The sequence below is a fragment of the Lynx rufus genome, unplaced genomic scaffold, assembly GCF_022079265.1.
Source record: "Lynx rufus isolate CCGP_SWC_20201006 ecotype Redwood Valley unplaced genomic scaffold, mLynRuf1.p SCAF_10, whole genome shotgun sequence".
In the NCBI taxonomy this organism is placed as follows: domain Eukaryota; kingdom Metazoa; phylum Chordata; class Mammalia; order Carnivora; family Felidae; genus Lynx; species Lynx rufus.
This window is the reverse complement of record NW_025814824.1, coordinates 14,547,955-14,571,151: the sequence shown is the minus strand read 5'-3', so window position 1 is coordinate 14,571,151 and position 23,197 is coordinate 14,547,955. Positions and strand designations below refer to the sequence as shown.

Genomic DNA, 23,197 nt, shown 5'->3' with positions numbered 1-23,197 from the left:
ATAGCCATTCTATTGAGCGTGATTTGTCAATAAGTTCTTCAAAAATAAAAGTTGTTAGCTGTTTTGAACCATTTGATCTTTAACCATGTCATCTCAATAGTCATGGAATATGTTTAAATAGAACACTAAAGTTACATTTTCCTGAAGTCTTTGCAAACTAGATGATGGTAATAATCTGGATTAAATCTTATATCATGATTCTAAGGAGGTTGGAATGCATCACCTTGTGAATATATATATATATATGTATGTGTATATATATATATATGTATATATATTATATACTTTTCTATTCGTGGTATTAGCACAGAACCTGAACGCCGAATATACTGTCTAGAGGATTCTATGCTGGGTGCAGAGCTGAAGAGGAGCGTCCAGGTTTCATTCCAAGTAACAATGACTGGTTTAAGAAAGGCATTTGCTGCATTAGAAAGAACTCAAGTTTTGGAATCAGACTGAGTTGGGTTTGATGTCACTTCAACGAAACATGATTTTAGACCTATTACTTACCTCCTTGTTCCACAGCTCTGTCTCTGTCCAAGAGCATAATCATCACTACTTCAAAGGATTATCGCAAGGATTAAACATAAGGTATATAAAAACAGAAAGTAAGCACAGAACAAATACTAAATATTATTTGCCTGCAACTTGTATAGCTCCTTTAATCAATATGCAGTTACATTGCTGTATTGGTTTGCATTTTTTTATTTTTTTAAAATGTTTATTTTTGAGAGACAGAAAGAGAGCATGAGCGGGGGAAGGGCAGAGAAAGAGGGGGATAGAGGATCTGAAGTGGAATGATAGGGGAAGGGCAGAGAAAGAGGGGGATGTTGACAGCAGACAGCCCAAAGTGGGGCTCGAACTCACAAACTGCAAGATCAGGACCTGAGCCGAAGACAGTGATGCTCCGACAACTGAGCCACCCAGGCCCCCCAGTTTTCTTTCTTTTTTTAAATGAATTTATTATGAATTCCTGGCTTTTTACCCTCCTTAAAAATTCTACTTTAACTATAAGGTCAAGTGATTACAAAAGAATAAAACTTTTTAAAACATTTAATGAACAGAAATCTATTCATTCAAATATGCACTCAAAGAAATCATGGGGTCTTATAATTGCCAGGGGTTGTAGAAGTCATCTGGTTGAATATAACTCCTACCGCAGAAATTCTTTACTTCATCTTCTCCTTCTGAAGGCTGCTCTAAAAGGAACATGCTTCTTAACCTCTTAGCTTGAAAAGGATGAGAGAAGTCTTTTTGAAAGGAAGGAACTGGACTAGAAGAGAAGCCACTAGTGCCCCTGGAGTATCAGCACGTCTTCCAACCACAACCATTGCACTGGGTGATCTTCAGTTGTCCACGGGCAGCGGCTAACAAAGCAATCTATTCTCTGATTTTTGGAAAGCTGGGGAGACTGATCTGGGCCATCCTTCTACATTCGATGAAATGTACAAGAGACCGTTGGATTTTAGGGAAGTTGTTTCCTCAAGAGATCAACCTCCTTCAAAGACGACAATAATGATGGAGGCCGAATTTCTTCTGAAGGTCCTCTGTGCCATTGCTAAGCCACTTATAGTCTACAGTTGCAGTCTAGATCCTACTCTGAGACTAAATTCTTCTCCAATCTCTGAAACCTTCTGTGATGTCCCCTGAACTCTATTCCTATTCTTTTGTCCTCTGGGTTCCCTCTTCAATAGCCATCTAGGGGTCTTCAAAGACATATATAGTTAGGAGGCTCAAAGCAGCATTCTATCCAGCATCAAAAGCTTCAGGAAATACTCCAAAGATTTAGACATAGCCTTAGACACATTTGAGCGATACTGTGTTATTGAGACCTAACAATTTCTGATTTTTTTCCAATTTTATATTATTCAATCAGTTAATGGTCAAGCCTCATGGTTTTTGTAAAAAAAATTTTTTAATGTTTATTCATTTTTGAGAGAAAGAGAGACAGAGTGCAAGCAGGGGAGGGGCAAAGGAGAGGGAGACACAGAATCTGAAGCAGGCTCCAGGCTCTGAGCTATCAGCACAGAGCCGGATGCGGGGCTCAAAACCATGAACTATGAGATCATGACCTGAGCTAAAGTCAGACTCTCAACCCACTGAGGCACCCAGGTGCCCCACCTCATGTGTTGTTTTTTTTTTCTCTATCCTGCTTCAACTTATTTGATCACTTTTAGTTTTACAATAAAAGGTAAGATTTTTCTCTACGTATTTGTATGTTTCACATTTAGAGCTGGTCACTATTTTGTAAATTACTGTACAGAAAGAACTTAAATCAGACATATACCAATAACCGAAGCACCTGTCGGGGACTCCAAGGTTCTAACTATATCTTGGCCCCTTTGGAGACAAGATTCACAAGGAATAAATATAAACCCATCTCTATGTCTAGGTCATCCCATTTACTCACAACCCAGCAATAGTAGTGGCTAGCTATGAATTTCTCTTCCAATGACACAGCGTACCTTTAGCTTGAAAACAAAAGTATCCTGGGTTACACTGAGAAGCGTTTACATACAAAATTTTAAAATAGATATAAAAGTCTTTATAAATAAAAATTCCATAAATCAAGCATTTGTAAGCCAAGGAATGAGTACAAATATCATTTAAATCTATGAAAGTGAGCGAAATCACTCTGAGAGTATGTTCAATAGAGAAACAAAGAGTGCTCAAGAAGTGGACTTATGGAATGCTACATTTAGGAGTTGGAGAGAGAAGATGAAGCCAAACAGATGTGGAAGGAGTTGCCTGTTAGGCAGGAAGACACTATCTGACGAGATGGGGCACGTGCAGGGTGGTATGGCCATAGACAGGAAGACACTATCGAATCAGAGTTTCTATGAAGGTCACAATTCTGAGTGAGATGAGTGATGTACAAGATATACATATCTTGTATAAGGGTGGTTCACATTATGATGGGAAATATAATGGTAACCTGAAGTAAAAGGGGAAATGCTCCTGGAGAGGCAGCAGAACACTGAACCAGAAGACAGAAGGGTAGAACTGAATTCCCAGCTCTGACTGTTACTAGGTACATGACATTGGACAGGGCACATGACTTTGCCCTGAGCCTCAGTCAACTGCTCTGCAAAAGGAGACATGAGAATGCATAGATCAATGGCCTGTTGTGATAATTCATCAAATTAATGCATTCGAACATACACTGTAAAAGGAAAAGCGTTACACAAACTAAGACACTTGCCTCGGCTCCCTGCCTAGAACGTGCATTCCTCCGGGACGAGGGCCTACCCTACCCACTTTTTTCATTGTCTTCTACCTGAATCCTGAGCTCTCTGATGGTATCTACCTGCTTTCTGTGACCTTTTTTTGTTTGATATTTAGGACCTTAGTGCCAACTGCCATTGCCAGAGTTTATACATCCCAGTTGCTGGGCTCTTGCAGAATTACCCACCCAGTTCCTGACTTTCTGGTCCACCTACCTACCACCCTGGTGCCCAAGTTGTGATATGCTTCAAAGTGTTGTTTCGGAGCTAACTACTGAGACTCCTACTTAACATTCATTCCTAGTTTGTTCAGTGATAAAGGTTTCTTAAAGTTCTTGAGACTAAAGTACCTCGTGTGTGTCTTAAAAGATGACATCTACAGCAAAATACATATACATTTTTTTAAGTTTTATTTTTTTATTTATTTTGAAAGAGAGAGAAAGCGGGGACAGGGGAGAGAAAGAGGGAGACAGTATCCCAAGCAGGCTCTGCACTGTCAGCGCAGAGCCCAACACGGGGCTTGAACTCATGAACTGTGAGATCATGACCTGGGCCAAAGTGTAGTCAGATGCCCAACCGACAGAGCCACCCAGGCGCCCCTTTATACATATTACCTCATCAATTTCCTTCACCTTCCATTCTTGATTTACATAAATAATAAAGACTTTTGTTTATTTGAACAGTCTTAAAAATTGTTTATGACTATGTGACAGTATCTGGATTGTGTCTGAAAGTCTCCTTTAATCAGGTAACATATCATTGCCATTTATTTGAAGATTTCTTTGATCAAGTTGTTTTCATTGAAAATAAGGAGGGCTTTAAAATTACCAAAAGTTCTTCATGATAATTAAATTGTTACTTGCTTTATCAATTCCTTAAGGGAAAACATTAGCCAACCATTTGCTGAGCTGGGTTTAAAACCAATCTATTATTGGATTCACTGATATTTTAATTATGATTTCATTATCAATGATTAGAGAGGAAAAAACCATAATTAAATAATCTATGTTACACTCCAATTTTTTTAATTAGTTGATTTGCTCTAAATACAATATTGTAATCCTCTCAGCCCATCATTTTGAAAATAATACAAATACAGTTGTGAGTCTCCTACCTTGATCTTTGAGATTTTGGAAGGGGCTGAGGAAGGGAAGGGAGAAAGGCCACTGTGAACATCAAACAACACTCGCCAGTTTTTAAAACCCTAGCAAAGACTTTGTGCTTCACCAAGCTCTACTCAAGCACAGAGAAAAAATGAAGTTACCCATGACAGGGTATTACAATAATGCCATAGAAGCAATTCCTGTCTCCATAATGGGAAGTTACATGTCAAGCTAAAATAACTCCAGCTCTTTTATATTTTAGAACTAATAACTTTTATTGCTATTTTTAAGGGATGCCATTTTCTACTTTTTAAGAAATTTAATTACATTTGCTCTTCCCCAATCATCAATCCCTTTTTTTGGCCCATGCCTAGATTATAAAGAAAAATGTAAGTGAACCTGCAATAACTTGACCTGAATTCTAAGCATAATACAAAATGTTCCAACTTTCTCATAGGACATGCCAGTTTACTATAGTTGACTCCTTTAAGGAAATGACGGGTGATGGGGATAAGAGGTGATGGAATTCAGACCTGGGTGAGTTTTCAGTATCCATTGTCCTTGGTTACATACTCCCATAGCATTCTGTATCTTTCTTTCAAAATATTTACCAGTTCGTAATTATGTATTTGTGTGATAGTATTGTTAATGTCTTTCTCCCCAACATTACAGTAATATCCACGAGAATCAGGGTAAGATTTCTCCCACCAGTGTGTATTTCCACATTCAGTGAGTGCCTAGAATGTAGTAAGTGTGCAAAACATTTTTATGAAAATTAATCAATACATAATAATTCTCTTTTGGGGAGGGTAGACAGACAAAAATCATGATTTTTCCATACTAGGAAGTCAATAGATATAATTTTCAGAGTCCTTAGGAGTGGAGCAGTATCAGTCATTTGGTATGTCCCATGTAATGAAATTCTACAAAAGATATTTTTGAACGATTAATTGATTACACCACATTTAGAGCACACCCCACTCTCCCCGATATCTTGTTTCCAGATGCTGGTTTCAGTCTTCTCAGATGATCACAGAGTGACAGCCTTTTTGCATACTTATACTAAGAGCATTCTATCGAATATTTTGAGTTTTACAGTTTGTCTTTAGAGTCCAACTGAAAATTTAGAATAACAACAAAGCTCCTTCGAACCACATCCCCTAATGTGTTATACCAGTAACAGGAGAAAAAAAAATTTTTTTTCAATCCTTTCTGTTCACACGGTAGGAGGATCTAAAAGCACCTGATAGCGTGGCTGGGGTAAGTCAGTGGTTCTTAAACTTGAGTGAGCATCAGAATCACATGTAGGACTTACCACACAGATAGCTAGACAAACCCACAGAGTTTGGGGTTCCATAGCTCTAGTGGGAGGGCCTGAGAATTTGTACTTCTCTCGGGTGCCCAGGTGTTGCTGTGGTCTAGGGATCACAACTTTGAGAACAACTAAGGTAGTTGCTGGAAGGGAATCTTGCTAAAATTAGGTTCAATACCAGCCACATTCTTGGTTGAAACAGTCTCACAGAGAAAATTGTAAATGGTTGGTTGAGAGGATGAATGATCAGAAGGGGCTACATAACATATATGATGCAATACATTATTAAATAACCAGCTCACCTTATTACTCTTTGGTTTAAGCGTGTGTGTGTGTGTGTGTGTGTGTGTGTGTTTCAAATATGCTTCTTCAGGAATTCTCTTCTTTCACTTTTTAGTAACTAAAATTCGGGGTGGGGTGGGGTGGGGTAGGGGGAATCTCTAAGTTATTTTTGTCCTCAGTAAAAAAATTACCTCTTTGGCTTCCCTTGTCCTTCAGCTCTTCAAGCAGGTCACTTACTCCTTTTGGTCATTGTAATCTTTCCTGGAAACATGGATATAATAGTACCTTATTTCAGTGACTTGCCCTGAAGATTGAATGAGACCCTAAATGGAAAAAACTCAGCACCAAAAAGTCTGTAAATGGTAGCTGCTGGGTTTTTACTAATTTATTTACTCATTCAAGGAAATAAAGTCCAATGGTCACTGTTCCAGTGACTGAAACTACTTACATCTCTAACATACGAATTGACCACAGCAATAACCCTAAAATCGTGAAGGGAATGTTCAGTTATGTTTTGTGTATTCTGCTTACTGGGGCACAGAAATGTTTGACTTGGAAATTTTGGCGCAGGGCACCAAGACAGGGGTCCCCCAAACTACACAAAATCACAAAGAATCATCTGGAGAACTACTGAGCTCCCGCTCCAGGGGAGAAAGGCCTAGGAATCTTTTAAATAATCACCCCAGGTGGTGTCTCCGAAGAGCAAGTTTGGAAACGCTGAAGGGACCTTTCACTCCATTCTAACGGTGGCTCACCTAAGCCCTAAACCTCGTTTCTGTTTATTCAGTAAAGGCCTCTGTTTACTACAAAATTTCAGAAGTACTTGCTGTCTTAGTAATTTTGTTCTTTTGAATTCAACCGAAGTCACTTGGAGAGGTCAGCTGCAAGCGGGATATTTTTGTTGGGTCTTTGGAAAGGTTCTGTGTTTTGAGATCACTCGCCTCTGCTAAATGGTCAGGCCCTGTGCCTCACTTCTGAACTGCCTGCCTAATACCCCCCTCCTGTCGAACTTCCCCCCTGCAACGTCTCCTCTTTCTGGTCTCTCCCGCCGCAGGTCTGGCGTGTTTTTGTCCCTTAACTCCACATCTTGAGCAGAACATTTGGTGCTTTCCTAGTTCACGACGCCTTACTGGAATAGTCGATTTCCAGGGATTTTACAGGCTGGCCAAAACAGTTTGTTCCGAACAGCGACGCCAGGGCCGCGGGGGCCGGACTGGCAGCCAGTCGGCCGAGCGTTTCCCGACTCTGCACAACCACCCGTGACCTTGGGGCGAGCGAGCGCCGCTGCTTCCTGGCGGCGCCCGGGCCACGTTCTAGCTGGACTTTAGAACCGAAAGGGGGTACGGGGGAACGGGTCAGGGTAGGCTTCTTAAACAGGCGAGAAGTTAGTTTCCTTTTCTCGAAGCGAATCCTTCTCACTAACTCCTGGGCGACGTGGGGAGCGACCGTTAGGGGAGTAAGGAGGAAAGGGAAATGTCTGCCAAAGGCTTGAGACAAAGCGTGAGAACTCTGATGGCGAGAAGCGGGCTTGAGCGAGAAAATCGGAAGGAGGAAGGCTGAGGGCGGACAATCGGGTTAAAAATAGAAACGTATTCTCCACACGACTCGCTCCTTCCAGCTCCACCCTGGGGCCGACCGCCGCGCCAGTGACTCGGCTCCGCGCGACGGCAGCAGGGCCGGACTTGACCCCGCCTCCTGGACTCGGGAACAGGGCCCGAGGGGGCGGGGCGTCGGGCTCACGACGTCACCGCGCTCCCCGCCGCCGCCGCCGTCGGGGTTTTCGCTGACGCACAGACCCCGCCCCTCCTCCTTCTTTCCCTCGCTGCCCGAGCGCCGGGCGGAGAGAGAGCGTCAGTCGGCCGGAGCGCGGACCTGTGTGCGTCTGGACTTGGGCCTCGCTCGCTTCCCGGCAGCCGCGCAACTTCCCGGCCGTAGCTGAGGCGACGGAGAGCACCGCCGGCGGGCCCTCGCGGCGCCCAGGCCTCCCTGCTCGCGTCCCGGTCGCCCTCGGAGTCGGCCCAGCCCGCCGCCGGTGGAGGCGTGAGGTGACGACGGGCGAGTGCCGCGAGCAGCGTTAGCCGCCGCGGCCTCCGGTCCTCCCTCCGCCTCCTTCTCTGCCCCCCCCCCTCGCTTCCCTCCTCCCACTTCCCGGGCTCCGGCGTGTCCCGGCCACGCTCAGTGCCGCTGCAGGAACAAAGGAGGACCCCGCGGCGGCGGCAGCGCCACCTCCGCTTCCGACCCGCTCCCGGCCCGAGGCGGCCGCTCCGGGGCGCCCGGCTCGCCCCTCCCGGAGGCCTGGGCCCGGCCTCACCGCGCCGGCGTCGCGCGCGAGCCCGGCTCCTGCCCTCCTGCCCCCCGCAGGGTGAGTGGTGCGGAGCTGGGGGAGGGCGCCCGGCTGCTCGTGCCGGGCCGGGGGAGGGCAGTGGGGGGCTCCGGCGGAGCTCGAGCGGGCCGCGGCTGGCGGCCTCCGGGGGAGGGGAGCCCGCCCTCCAGCTCAGGAAGCACAAAGACGGAGGCGTCATCCGGTCGTCGTGGCCCGGGGTCCGGCACCCCTCGCCCCCGGCCCGCCTGCGCCCGCACGGCCCGGAGAACAATGCCCGGCGTGTGGGTTCCGGGCCTCCCTCGCGTCCGTCCCGGCCGCCTTCGGCGCGGCGCCCGGCGTGGGCAGCCGGACCCGGAGAGACAAAGGGGCCGTGGCGGCGGCCGCGCCCCCGGCCCCCTGCTCGCCGCACACCCTCCCCTCCTCCCGGCCGCCCCGGTTCGCCGCCGCCGCCTCGGAGGAGCCGGTCGAGGTCGGGGGTCGGCGCGGGGCCGGCCTGGCCTGCGGAGCTGCTGTTCTGCATGACTCAGTGATTTTTGGAGAAGGCCCTGCTGGGCTTTCCTGAGCAAGGCCTCGGCTTAGAGAGGGGCCTGGGGGGAGGGATGGGGGCCCGGTGGGACCCGGACTTGTTCGGAAATCCGCTGGAACGTGGGTGAGGGGGACTCCTCCGTCGTCGTGTTTTAGTTTTGCCAGCGTCGCTGCGTTTGTCGCCCAAGATCCCTTTCATGAAGGAAATGGAGCACCTTCCCCTTTGTTTCGTGCATTTAGGCTGGTGAACATGCATTTCTTGCTCGCTTTCCACGCACTCCCGTGGAGCCGTGTTTTCAGGAAAGGCCCGTGTTTATTTGTTGCATGCCTCCGAAGAATCTAGTCTAAGGACATGAGGGTAAAGTAGCGTATATAGGTCACAGAGCCCCTAGTTTTAAACCTGGAGTTCAGGTCATTTACAGACTTAAAAATAAAATAAAATTTCATTCCTTATTTTTTTTTTTTTAAGTAGAATTTCAGAACTTCATGGGTGAGAATATTGCAATTTTATCTTACAAGTTTTTTTTAATGTTTTCCCAACAAAGAATTTACTGTACTTCTCCCCTATTTTCTGTCTCGGGCCAGATATTAAGCCTGGAAAGGAGCCTTTAAAAATCACAGTAATCTCATTTTGGCAAAGAGAGAACGGAGATCAGGAGAGTAAGGACTTGCCCAAGGTCACTGGCTTAGTTAGAAGTAGATTAGATACTAGAACTCAGGTCTCAACTCAGGGTGAGTAGGCATTAACATCTTCTAACATGTGCACCTGAAAACTAAATTCCATAGGTGTAAAATGTCGTTTTTTAAATTATTATTCATATTTGAGGCTGGAGAGTTTTTCTGCTACATGCCCAGGTTTTGGTTTTCTTTAAACTAGAAGTTAGGGGAAGCCACAAACTAAAAATATACATTTCAGCTATTCAAACTATAAAAATAAACATTTTCCCTGTGCTTGATAGAGCTGGCACAGGCTTGCACAAGTTTCTAACAACAAAACTTTAAAGGTACTAAATAGTAATGGTATTGTATTTTTCTGAAATGTTGCCAAGCAGAAGGGAAACGGCACTTAATGGCAAACTGCCCTCTCCCGCCCCAAATTGCTGCTAAGCAGAAGGATTTAAACATGAGGATTCTTTCTGCCTCGGTGCTCTCTGTACTGTGCTTGGTTTTTATAAACAACCCTGACCATTTTGGCTTCACGAGTGATTAATGATGCATCTTTTTGTTGAATTTGAGATTGTTCACTAGCCCTGTCTACATTACCAAAAAAAAAAAAAAAAGCAGCAGCCTTAATGGCATCTTTTTGTTTTGTTTCCTTATTATATTAGATGTATAAACGCAGCATCCTTAGTTCTTGGGGTTGTGTAGGAGTTGGCAGGCTCTAAGATATAAATAGAAGCTGATTTCAGAGGCCCCTGTTGACTAGGCTTTATGTGAGAGCCTCCATCCAGCTCAGCCTGTCACATTGCAGCCTTGTGACAGGCTGAAGCTCCCGCCCATGTGATCTAAGCTTCTGAGAAATATTAAGGCAAGCTTTGCACATGTGATGGCGTTTAAAAGCTCGCTTTCTAGGGGGGGAAAATCTACAAAATGGGAAGCTACGTGGAAGACTAATGTCCTGGTGTCTCTTGTGTCTCAGTTGCAGGCTATTTATAGTGAATTGAAAGTAGTTGTGTTTTCTGAAGAAGGGAAGGTGGAATACTTTGCAAGTTGCAAGTCGAAGTGGGTAAAATCATTGAGATTCCTTTCCCCCTCCTTTTTTTATGTAAAAGATTTTAAAGAATTGAATTAACTAAGGTTGATGCGTAACTTTAAGGTTGATGCTTAAATTTAGGCCTGTTCGCCATTATAAAGCCACTGTCAGATGAGCCACTGGAAGTTAGTACAGCAACTGTGAGCTAGCATAATTCTTAAGCTGGCTTCAAGGAATGAACTTTTTGCATAGAGCAGATTCCCACATACTACGTGGAGCGGGGGGGGGGGCGTGCAAGTAAAGACATAATTTATTATTTGAAGCATTTTTGCACATATTAAAAATTTTTTAAGCCCAGCTGAAAATGTTTATTAATAAACCTAAGTGATGTTGAAATGTTTACACTACCGTGCTCCAAAATGAGTCAGCTAAATTCCACTTACTATTTAAAGAGACCATGTCAACTAAATTAGTAGTATTGTTTGAAGTAAGCTGTGGTTCTCCAACACCCTCCACATAAGCTTGATTGGCTTGAAGTATTTTCAAGCTTCAGATATTTCTTTTTGCTAACGAAAGGAAAGAGTACTATCATTTAACTGTGGAGGAAATAATGGCAAGATTCTGGCCAGGTCAAATTTGGTTAGCCCTCTTCTCCCCTTGTAATTTTGGTAAAAAGTATTAAATAACTTGCTAAAACATTGTTTTTAGTAACTCACTAAAGAGTGTATTCTAGTGTGTGTTAGTTGGAAAAAAGCCATATGAAATTCTAGACCAGCTCTAGCTTGAATGAAGGACTTTCCTGCACTTAATCTGAAATGTTTATAACTTAACAAATAAGTAACTTAACTTCCGTTATCAATGTTAAGACACATTTAAATGACCATGACCACAAGTTATAGCACACAATCTCCCTTTAATAAAATGCTCTCAAATATGTTTTTGTACGTACATACATATTTTAAGGTGACATGGAAACTTTCTACAGTTTAAATTTTTCTTAATGTGTGTTTTCACTTAAAACTCAGAAAAATTTACTAAATTTAGCGTAACGTTACTATATCTGTTCTAATTTTAACAAGGCTTCTGGAAAAGCAAGGTAGGCTAGCTGTACGAAGTTCTTTCTGGTAACCTAGCATTAAATATTAATGACTACTGAAGGTTGTGTGTTCATATTGCTTGGCTTTGCCATATTGAAATTGAGCTTTCAAAGGTTTCATTTTCTGACGTGAGGAAGGCAAGCACTCGTGAAAAGCTTTAATAGAGCTTTTGGCTGGAGAAATCTATAGCTGATAATTTGTGCTTTTGCAAGTTACTAGGCACTGCCTTTAAAGTATTCAAACCCAGATTTCACACCTCAAATGCAGAACTTAAAAGGAATTGCATGAGCAGCTGACCCCTAAATTCTTAAAGAGCTTCACTTGTTAGTGCCAAGGCAGCAGGAAAGGCCAGATAATCTATCAGCTCTCTTCAGTGTTCTGTAAAGGTGTTGCGTTTTTAAAAGTTTTTAAAATTCTGTCCCATAGCAGAATTGTTGAATTACTAGTGAGGCCCATCATCTTATAAGATATTTTAAGAAAGCTTTATAGCTACATCCAGTGTACAGCCAGCTTAAAGAACCACTAGTACATATCAAGAGTTGGTACTTAATTGTGATTATTGTAGATTTTTTTTTCATTGGCAAGTTCCATTTTATATATTTTTAGCCAGAGAAGTAAAAATCTCATTTGATATGGTCTGCCTGTAGTGCAGAAATCAGAAAGTGACTTTAAGATGACAATTGTCCAAACTGATTTAAATGTAATTCTGACATCTGGCAGAGTGACCTTTTCAGAAATTGAAACAAAGATCGTAGTGATAGGTGGAGTAATGCATTTTAATGTTTAATGATAGCATTTTTTTTTGTCCTAAAGAATGTGAAGTCCCTACAGTTCATTGTTTATCAAGTTAAAAAGACAATTTCTTTAATGCCCTTTGTTTTATAAAGGCAACAAAATATTCATAGTTTTCTTGTCCTACTCTTTTTAATGATTAACATAATTAGGGCCTTTGTTAGAAATAGACTTGGTGTTTAGAAATAACAAAGGTATGCTGGTGGCTGTCATACTAATTTAGTGATTTTATTTGGTGACATGCTAATTTCTAAAATTTTGTTTTTGTTTTGTTTATAGCAGAAAAATATGGCTCAGGAGACTAACCAGACCCCAGGGCCCATGCTGTGTAGTACAGGATGTGGCTTTTATGGGAATCCTAGGACAAATGGAATGTGTTCCGTTTGCTACAAAGAACATCTTCAGAGGCAGCAAAATAGTGGCAGAATGAGCCCAATGGGTAAGTTTCCAAGGAAAAACCCATTTGAAGAACTGGTGGACAGAAAATATAGAACCAAGAATTGGGGCCTAAGACTATGAGAATCAATGCTGAGAGCCCAAGAAGAGAATTCCTGAGAAAAGCTTGAAATTAAAGCAGCAGCCCAGCCCACGTCCTTGGCATGACAACATCAGGAATGAATGACCATCTACAAGCATCTAGCTTTTTTATTTTCCTTTTTGAGGTTTTGTTTCATACTTATGTTCACTGGATGTGACTTTTCCATACATGTTTTTGTTTGGATACTCACTTAATTGTAGGATTCAGCAGTACAGTGAAAGTGCTTAAATCACTAACCTAATTAAATGCAAGTATTTGTTACTTATTAAGAGTCTTGCTACTGAGTGTTGGTAGTCTTGCTGTTTCTTACAAATCCTTTTTTTAAATAGGAACAGCTAGTGGTTCCAACAGTCCTACCTCAGATTCTGCATCTGTACAGAGAGCAGACACTAGTTTAAACAACTGTGAAGGTGCTGCTGGCAGCACATCTGAAAAATCAAGGTAAGATTGACCACTTCAGGCTTTTTATCATAATACAACAAGGAAATACGTGGGTGCTCCCCATACCATTCTAATTATGAATGTCTATATATACTAAGGATGTTAATGGATCTGATGCCCTTGGCTTTGCTTGTGTTGCACAGTCTGGGATTCTGGGATCTTTTACTACATGGTCTTACAGGTCACTGAATAAAGACGTATATCATAACACTCCGTGGTACTCTCAAAGATGCTGTATTGAGAATGCTGTGCTTGTATTACAATTGAGGTTAAGTGATTGTAGAGTATGGCTCTGCAGACTGTGTTGTAATGCTACACAAGACATTTTGGCGAAGCTGCCCCTTTTGCCCTTAAGTTACAGGCACAGCTAAAAGTTCCCAGTTGGCTATAATAGGACATCGTAACCCATACACATATGCAGCCTTGAATTGATGAGCCATTTATCAGATCGCTTTCTTTATTCTCAACCGTGTGTGCTGGGCATCCAATATTCTTTTAAGTTTTTAGATTATTTAGTTCCATTTGATCATTTTGGAAATAGTACGTACTTTAAAGTTGAACTGACAACTTACTCTCACAAAGAAGTACCCTTAACATCTTTAAAAATGTTTGCTTGAACTCAAATAGAAATGTGCCTGTGGCTGCCTTGCCTGTAACTCAGCAAATGACAGAAATGAGCATTTCAAGAGAGGACAAAATAACTACCCCGAAAACAGAGGTGTCAGAGCCAGGTATGCTTTTTGTTTAATACTAGTTCCGTTCTGGATTTGGTAGTACAAGAGAGTTGGTGGGAGAGGAGTTCCTTCCCATTGAAGGTTAAATTGGAGAGAGAGCTGTAAAATCTAGGCCAAGGAAGAACCACGCTCTCTCAAGTCCCTTGGGTATAAAATAGTCATTCTTTACTCTTCTTTCTTCTCCTTAAACTCACACCATAAATTTATAATCTGGGAACTGGAAATATTAAGAATGTAATGAACTTAAAAGGTCGTTTGCCATTATATTTCAAAGATCTCTAAATCACTGAAGAAAGTGTTACTCATAAACAGAAGAAATTAGATTAAATTTCAAAGCCATGAAGAAAGTTTTATAATCAAAAGCAATATTCAGTCTTGGTATCCTCAGTGTTGTAGAAAATATTTAAGACAACATATTGAACACTGAAAGAAGCTTTCAAGTTGAAAAGTCTAGGAGTTGAAAAAACAAGAGTTCAAAACTCAATATGGAAAGGCATTGTTTTCATTGAGTGCCTTTGAGTCTCTGCTTCTGTAGAGCATAGTCAGAAGTGCTGTCACATTGAGAGATGGACTTGTTTGAATTACCTGTGCTGGGCCCTAAAACAGATAGCTCTGTACTCTATAGGGCACATCATTCATTTACTCAGTTCATTGTCTCCTGGTACAGTGTTGACTGAACGCAATATAAAACTTTATTGTGAGGAAATAACATCTGTGGGTATGTGATCTGCTTTGGAGGCTTGCTTTTGCTAACATCACATAGCAAAGCTTATGTGAACTATAGCAATCTTAATTTATAAAGTTAAGTAAAAACTCTGCAGTTCAGCAGGTGAATCCATATTTGGTATTTTCAAAGGAGTTCAATCTTTCTGACAAAGCCGGCCAAATTAGGTGTTCGTGGGGTTTTATAAACAAAATTACTGTGACCTGGGAACGGTACTCTTTTGGTTTAGATCTGTACCTAGTCTCTGCATTTATTATTTCTTAATAGGTTCTGTAGTTTGTTCCTCTTTGCCTTTACTGAGTCGTTTCCCCCTTCTTAACTCCCATTTGTCCTTGTATGTCCCAGGAACCACTATTCAGTCTTCTGATGTAGCCAAGGAAATGGCTGTCACACATACCCCTCCCCCAAACTGTTCCCGTAGATTTTTCTTTACCATCATAGCATCAGGAAAAACTATTAGGTTGTCATAGTAGATTATTAGGAATGAGTAGTAGGTAGAGTATTATTCTGTTAGTGTATAATAGGCTATTAGTCTGACTAAATATATCACTAATGCAAATGAGTTATGTATTTACAGAGAATTTTAGAGTAAGCTGTCATGAAACCTATCAGCTTGCTCTAGAGTTTGGATTTATGCTTCTAGCATTGGTGCTGGCCTATTTAAGCAGTAATCTTAGCATTGCATACAATAATTTGCTATTCTTGGGGTTTGGATTAATATTAAAACTCTGTGCTTCTGGTCTAATTGAATTCTATAAAAGCAGAACTAATTTGGTATTTTTGTTTTAAGTAACTAGTGGTAATGGTGAGCTCTAATGTGCTGAACTGCAGTTTTCATGTTGACAAATTTTATTGATGTCATGTGAACTAAAACTTTAAGGAGAAACACGGACTTCTTAAAAGTAGATCATTATCTCTCATTGTCTAAATTCTGTACCCATTTTAGAGAAGTACTGCAAAGCAAATAAAAGCTGTGCTTTAAAAATTCTTGATTTGCCTGTGGAATCCTTAATAGTCAAAACTTCACAAGTACTTATATTGTCCTAAAGACTGTTTGCTGATCTTTCAAAAAGTTTAAGAACTATTCAGATTTTCTGCATGTGACCATATAAAGCCCGTGTTAAAACGGCAAAATAATTGTGAAATTTTAGGATCTGAAGTTAATTAGGGCTTAACGATTTGGGTTTTACTTACTGAAATTGCTAAATTTATGTATTCAGTCTTTTGTCTATCAGTGTAAAACCAAAATGAATATTTTGGCGGTTGGCAACTTTATGTACTGAGTAATAATGAATGTAAACTGCCCTAATTAAGAAGTTTGCATTTAGGCAATTGCAATTTGGAAAAACTGGGCATGTGACCAGCATCTCCCAGGTCTTTAAAACTTAGGAGTTTATTCCCTAGTACTAGCTGTTAAGAGTCAGTTTAAAGGAATTTGAGTGGAGTAATCATTTTACAAAATTTAGAGAAGCCAAGTATATGTTGGTTGGCAAGAGACTGTCAGATTTGAAAGTTCTGATACTGAAGTAGAAGATTCTATTTAAAGCACATGTTTTTAAGAAAGGCTTCATGAATATTTTCACTAAGAATCTTCCTGCTTCTCTTAAATGTTTTCTTTTTGTGACTTAAGTAATTGTCAGCCAGTGAACTCTTAACAGTTATCTCATTTTCACCCTTGTTTTTCAGTTGTCACTCAGCCCAGTCCATCCGTTTCTCAGCCTAGTACTTCTCAAAGTGAAGAAAAAGCTCCTGAGTTGCCCAAACCAAAGAAGAACAGATGTTTTATGTGCAGAAAGAAAGTTGGCCTTACAGGTATTAGAGAACATAGAAGACAACGTATATTTTGTTGGTAGGCTTTAACAGGGAGCTCCCTTAAGGGACTGGTCAGTCCTAACACCTACAACAAAATGCCCAACTTTCAGGAACAGAAAGTTTCCAGAGTGGACTAGAAAGAGGGCAGGATAGTGGGGAGAAGTTGGGTTTGATTTGCACTTGTGTCTCTAATCCTCTGGAACCTTTTATTACCTTCAGGCCTTGTGAGTTACTCTGCTTTACTGAACTGATAAAAATTCATCGCTTTCGAGTCTTTTCTTTGTTCTCTTGAGGAGAAGGTAGTTGACCCAAACAGTGAACACCGTCTTTGAGCCAGGCGCAAAGTATTAGAATACTTCTTAACTGTTCCCTGTAAATTTCAGAACCCTCTGGTTCTCTTTTCCCTAGTTTTCACTTGAGAAAACGTTATCCTGCTGTATGTAGGAGGAGGAGGATTTGCATCCAGGTCAGTCTGGCTTTAGAGCCTGTGTAATTTCTACCCTGTGCTATCCACAGGCGTTTATGGAGGGAGAGCTATTCGAATTTCTCACTATGTCAAAAGAGATTGAAAGCTGTTTCACAATTTAAAGTGGCAGACTCAATTTCATGTTACAGAGAACCATGAAAATCTGGTTCTTTTTCTCCACTGACTGAGGCTTTTTTTTTTCCCCTTTTAATTACTGCAAATTCCCAAGTGACTCTACTTCCTCTTATGTGTACAGGGTTTGACTGCCGATGTGGAAATTTGTTTTGTGGACTTCACCGTTACTCTGACAAGCACAACTGTCCATATGATTACAAAGCAGAAGCTGCAGCAAAAATCAGAAAAGAGAATCCAGTTGTTGTGGCTGAAAAAATCCAGAGAATATAAATTACTACTTGTGAAGAGACTGAAACTTTGTTTTTATTTTAATATATCGTAGGAAAACATTAAAGAGCAGATGCATGGCCATTTTCCTTTGATGTTCTCCAGAGTTTTACTTTACACTTGTCTGTCTTATAATTGAAATTTTAGGATGTTTGGGTGTTTGTTACAGGCAGAAATGGATAGATACAGCCCTACGAAATGTATATGCCCTCCCCTGAATAAAATTGGATGAAAATCTGCACAGCAAATTGAAATACACAGACGATAGGGACAAAATTTAGTTCCCACGTGCCAAACATAATCCGTGAAATCTCTGCATGTTTGCAGCATATCTGCCTTTTGGGAATGTAATCAAGGTATAATCTTTGGCTAGTGTTATGTGCCTGTATTTTTTAAAAAAATGGTACACCAGAAAAGGACTGGCAGTCTACTTCTTCCATAGTCCAACTTCACCCTGTTAATTTCCACAACATGTTCTTTGGAAGCAGGAGGAAAGCTATAAAGAGGATCAGACCTTTCCGTGAAACCAGTGTTTGGTGCCATATGTAAGCCTGGCTCATTGGTCTCCTAAAAGCTGTCAAGTAAGACATTCTGTGAAAGGTAAACATCGCAACTGGTTATCATGAGTAAAGCCATCAAGCCAACAGGGGCTTGAGCTCTCTTTGAAGCTTACTGTGCTGGCCTGCACCAGAAGATGCCTGCATTACTCTCATTGCTCAAAATGTTGTGTAGCACAGAACTGCACTAGGATTAATTTGTCTACAAGAAGAAATTAAAACTACATTTGGTTTTTACATGCCGCAGCTCTATTGAATAACATGCATCTGAATTTTAAGTTGCAAAGGTATCTGAAAAGTTCATTTTTCGTGTGCATCTTTTGTTGAATGTTTTGGTTCAAGAAAGAATGTTTAAAGCTTTTTTAAAGACTTCAGTTCTTAATGTAACTGTACCTTCTGCATGGAAAATCATAACCAACATGGCTGCAGTAGACTTCTTAGTGGTATCCAGCACCACTCGCAGAGGGCTGCGTTATCCTATTAATTGTACTTGGGTGTAGGACTCTAGTGTTCTTGGGTGTATTGCATGGGCTGCATTATCTACAGCATTGTACAATAACAACTAGAAGAGGCAGTATACTTCACTGATGCTTGTCTGGTAATATCACTTCTGTGTCATAATGGAAGGTTTTTGTGATGTATGAAACTTGTGTTTTTTATATATAAACGAGCATAGTTAGATTAGTATTGTGGTAATGCCTGTTTTCATCTGTAAATAGTTAAGTATGTACACGAGGCACTACTTCTGATTTATTGCAGTGTTCAGTCCTAGTTTTTACTTTAATTAAAGCATTCGGTTTTGCTTTCGATTTTTATGTACCTTAGTTCGGAGTTAGATCTGCAGATGTGTACAGATAGTTCATATTTATGTATTGCACATAATCATGCTATTCAGCATCGATGCTATATTGTATTATGTAAATAATAAAAGCCATGTACAGAGGGAAACTTCCACTTGTTCATTGGGTTCTTAAGCCACAGGTAGAAACCATAAAGAGGAATAGTTAGAAAATGTTTCATATCCAACTTGGTAGTTGCATATGGAGACTTTGCATGGCTATCTTGTAATTTTTTTAATTGCCCCCCCCCCCCCCCGAACATGATATGCTTAAGTGAGAGCCTTGAGATGAACTTTGAGACATCAAGTGTGGTACACAATGGGCAGCTTATTTTTGAAGAAATGAATAGGCACCTTTTAGGATCGTAACAGTCTTAGGACTTGAGAAAGGAATGGACTTTTCACAACTGTGACCTATCTCCCTTGCCTGTTTTCTTGCTTTATATAAGGTGACATGACCATTTGTGTACAGAAACGGGCATGGTTTTGTTTCTGTTTCGGATTCGGTTCTAATGTATGGCTGGGCCCATGGGGTAGCTGAAGCTAAAAGCAGAACCATGACTTTTCAGTGATGGAGTCTGCAATGGAAATCCCCTCGTTCACTGGTCTGTCATGGTTCTTTGGGTGCTGCTGCCTGTGCTTCACGTGGCGGAAATCATGAGATCATCTCCTGAACTATGAAGATACTGAAGAATCACAATTGAGGTGAAGAGTACAGTACTGGGGCCAACAATTTTTATTGAAAGTTTAAGACTTCCCCTCTCAGTGCTACCTTTGTCAATGTTTGCTTGATGAATTTTAAATCTTAAGGTTTTGAAATCAAAGTGGTATCTGGGGGATAAAGACTTAGATGACAGGGTGATGGGCCCTTCATTGTTCTGTAACTTTGTGCAGCACAAGATGGTGGTAATGTTTCCACAATTTTTTGTGAGAAGTATTTAGGAAAGATTTGGATTGAGGATTTGTCAGAGCATCAGTTGATTGAGAAGAAGAGTAAGTGTGAGACAACTAGAAGATTCAATTCTAGCTAGACTTGCATTTAAACCGGAATATTCTTCAGGCAAGACTAAGTGGCTTTGACTTTGGAATGTACACTGACATCTTGAGCATCTGAAGAACATACCATGTTTCTGTTTATATAGGCTCTGTACACCCCCACTCCAAAAATGTGAGGACAGACCATGATAGTTAAATGTATGGCCGTGGGCTGGTCCTTTTATAAGATTTATTCGAAGGGCCTTTTCTGTAAGACTAGTGCCTCAGGTTTGCTCTGAGGTGGACTTCTCACGGCGCGAATTTGCAAGCAGAGACCTTTTTTGAGTGGTATGGTGTGGTGGTGGAAGGTAATGGACCCTGGAATCAGGCTTCGTCTGTAAGTAAACGAGGACGGTGATAGCGGCTGACGCATAGTATGCCCTGCTAAAAATTTTTAAAGACTCTCTTTAGAGCAGCTTTAGATTCACAGCAAAATTGTAAGTACAGAGATTTCCCATATACCTTCTCCCCAACCCCCAACATGTGCATAGCCGCCTCTAGTCACCTCTGCCACCTGGACAGTATATTTGTTAAAACTGTTAAACCTACGTTGAGCCGTGATCGCCTCCCAGTCCGTAGTTTACGGTTCACTCTTGGTGGTATACATTGTGTAGGTTTAGACAAGTGTGTGATGACATGTATCCATCACTGTAGTATATGGACCATTTTCGCTGCCCTAAAAATCTACCTACTCCTCACCCTAACTAACCCCTGGCAACTACTTTTTACTGTCTCTGTAATTTGCCTTTTCCAGAATGTCATGTAGTAGGAATTCTGCAGTATGTAACCTTTCAGATGGGCTTCTTTGACTTAGTGATACACCGCGAGTTCCCTCCACATCTTTCATGGCTTGATAGGTAGCTCATTTCTTTCTAGTGCTGAATAATATTCCATTGGCTGGAAGTGCCATGGTTTATCCATTCACCTACTAAAGGAAATCTTGGTTGCTTCCAAGTTTTGGCAATTCTGAATAAAGCCACTTTAAACCAGTGTGCGAATTTTGTGTGGATGTGAATTTTCAACTCTGGGTAAATACCAAGTGCGATTGCTGGATTGTATGGTAAGAATGTTTAGTTTTGTAAGAAACCACCAAAATTCCAAAGTGGCTGTACCATTTTGCATTCCTAGCAGCAACGTGTGAATGATTTTTGCCCCACATCTTCACCAACAGTTGGTGTTGGTCAGTGTTCTGATTTTGGTCATTCTAACAGGTGTGCACTAGTATCTCATTTTAATTTGTGTTTCTCTGATGACATGACTGGAGCATCTTTCTGTGTGCTTATTTGCCATCTGTGTATCTTCTTTGGTAAGGTCTTTGGCCCATTTTTAAATCAGGTTTTCTTACTGTTTCATAAGCATTTATATATCCGTATATATGTTATATATACGGATGTGTGTGTGTGTGTGTGTGTGTGTGTGTGTGTATTCTCAGGCATATATATTCTCAGGCAAGCTCCACGCTCGGCACAGAGCCCGACACAAAGCTCAATCCCATGATCCAGGGATCATGACCCAAGCTGAAATCAAGAGTCAAGACACTCAACCAACTAAGCCACACACGTGCCCCTCTTAACTGTTGAGTTTTAAGAGTTCTTTCTATATTTTAGACAACAGTCCTTTTTCAGATGTGTCATTTGCATATACTTTCAGTCTGTAAGTTGTCTTATTTTCTTGAGCTATTATTAATTTTAATGTCTTAGAGTAATGATTTCCAGAACTTGGAAAGACTGTTGAATTGAAACTCTTGGCAAGTCACTACAAATGGGTAAATGTCTACTAAGTAGTGTAATGGCAACATGTTAAGTATTGTAAAAATACAATGTTATAATTGTATTTTTTGCAGTCAGTAATACATTCACAGAATTCAAAAACGAATTGATCAATATAGCAAGGCCTTAAACATTCTGTCCCATACCCGCCATTCTGAAGACACATGTACATTTTAGGTAACTGTCAAAACTTGGAAAGGCTATTTTATCTCTTCCATAAACATTGTGTACAGAGACTTAATTTGACTCTTGTTTGCTTAATTGTTTGCGAAGTTCTTACAGTGATTTCTGTCCAGTAATCTTCACTTATAATTTTGGAGAGAATGGTGGGTGTGGTTGCTAGTTGATTAGCCATAAGATTGTGTAGCCTTAAACTGCAGAAAAGGGTTTCTGTGGGTGAGGCAGCAGGTATGGAAAGTAACTTGAAATTTTACAAAGCAGTTTCTTGTGTTTGTAGAATCTTTAAAGCAAACTACATGAACAACAGGACACAAAAATGCTATTTGATACTGTTTCCATACACAAAAGCTGTTTAATTCACATAAAACCAAAGAGCGCTGTTTGTGTGTTTCCCTCCAGAGTGCATTTGTGTGCTTGTCCTAGAAGTAAAAGTTATACCATTTGGTGACATAAATGTAAGACTCCATTTTGTCTGCAACAAAGTACTACTTTGCTAATTATTATGCTAATAAAAGCATAGGTACTGATGTTACAAAGTCCTACTTCATGTTATACCTCAATTAACAGCAAGATGACAGAAGTTATAGGTTATTTTCTAGTTGGTTAATAGGTCTTGGATCTGTTTTTTCCTGATGGTTTTGATTAAAACGATCACCACAGAACTCAGATCATATATATCTGAAATGATTGGTAATGTAACCATGGCTGTTCAGAAATTGGGATCATTGGTGAGTTGACTCAGTAGTTAACAGGACTTTTTTTGTTTTGTTTTTTGTTTTTTTTGAGAGAGAAAGAGAGCACACAAGATGGGGAGGGGCAGAGACAGAGGGACGGAGAGAATCTTAAGCAGCCCAACCCAGGACTCGGTCTCACCACCGCAAGATCGTGATGTGACCTGAGCCAAAATCAAGAGTCGGTCGCTTAACCAGTTGAGCCACCCAGGCACCCGACAGGCAACCTTTCTAACACATTCTTAAATTTTGGTTATTCACTAGCATTTACTTAAGTACTTCAGAGCTTAAGAATCAGCTAAAAACAAAAACAAAAAAAAACAATAACAAAAATATATATAACCTAGATGAGCTCAACTTAAGCACCAGTGTTGGAGTAAATTTCTCAGAGAGATCCTGTGTGTATAATTCACAGCAAATTAAAAACTGGTAATTGAGGGGCACCTGGGTGCTCAGTCGGTTAAGCATCTGACTCTCGGTTTGGGCTCAGGTTGTGACCTCACCGTTCATGGGTTCCAGCCCCACATCGGGCTCTGCGCCACAGTGTGGAGCCTGCTTGGGATTCGCTCTCCTCTCTCTGCCTCTTCCCCTCCCCCCCCTCAAATAAATAAACTTTAAG

At 41.1% G+C, this 23,197-nt stretch overlaps 1 protein-coding gene across 2 annotated transcripts; it reads left to right on the top strand.

The window, feature by feature from the left end:
- The first annotated feature begins 8,200 nt into the window (after nt 1-8,200).
- Nucleotides 8,201-18,973, top strand: ZFAND5 (zinc finger AN1-type containing 5). 2 transcript variants are annotated; one of them, XM_047102170.1, is made up of 6 exons: nt 8,201-8,283; nt 12,631-12,790; nt 13,219-13,330; nt 13,958-14,061; nt 16,475-16,600; nt 17,323-18,973. In XM_047102170.1, exons 2-6 carry the CDS (start codon nt 12,640-12,642, stop codon nt 17,469-17,471), a joined length of 642 nt encoding a protein of 213 aa, XP_046958126.1. In that variant the 5' UTR covers nt 8,201-8,283; nt 12,631-12,639; the 3' UTR covers nt 17,472-18,973. The 2 variants fall into 2 exon arrangements, with proteins under 2 accessions (XP_046958126.1, XP_046958135.1); XM_047102179.1 differs by lacking the exon at nt 8,201-8,283 and adding an exon at nt 9,218-10,491.
- Nucleotides 18,974-23,197: the final 4,224 nt, after the last annotated feature.

What these genes read in the sequence shown, in the direction of transcription:
- ZFAND5 (XM_047102170.1), top strand. Translation starts at nt 12,640, where the DNA reads ATGGCTCAGGAGACTAACCAGACCCCAGGGCCCATGCTGTGTAGTACA. An exon ending in TGGCAGAATGAGCCCAATGG is followed by an intron (nt 12,791 to 13,218) that starts GTAAGTTTCCAA and finishes TTTTTTAAATAG; the next exon opens with GAACAGCTAGTGGTTCCAAC. An exon ending in AGCACATCTGAAAAATCAAG is followed by an intron (nt 13,331 to 13,957) that starts GTAAGATTGACC and finishes GAACTCAAATAG; the next exon opens with AAATGTGCCTGTGGCTGCCT.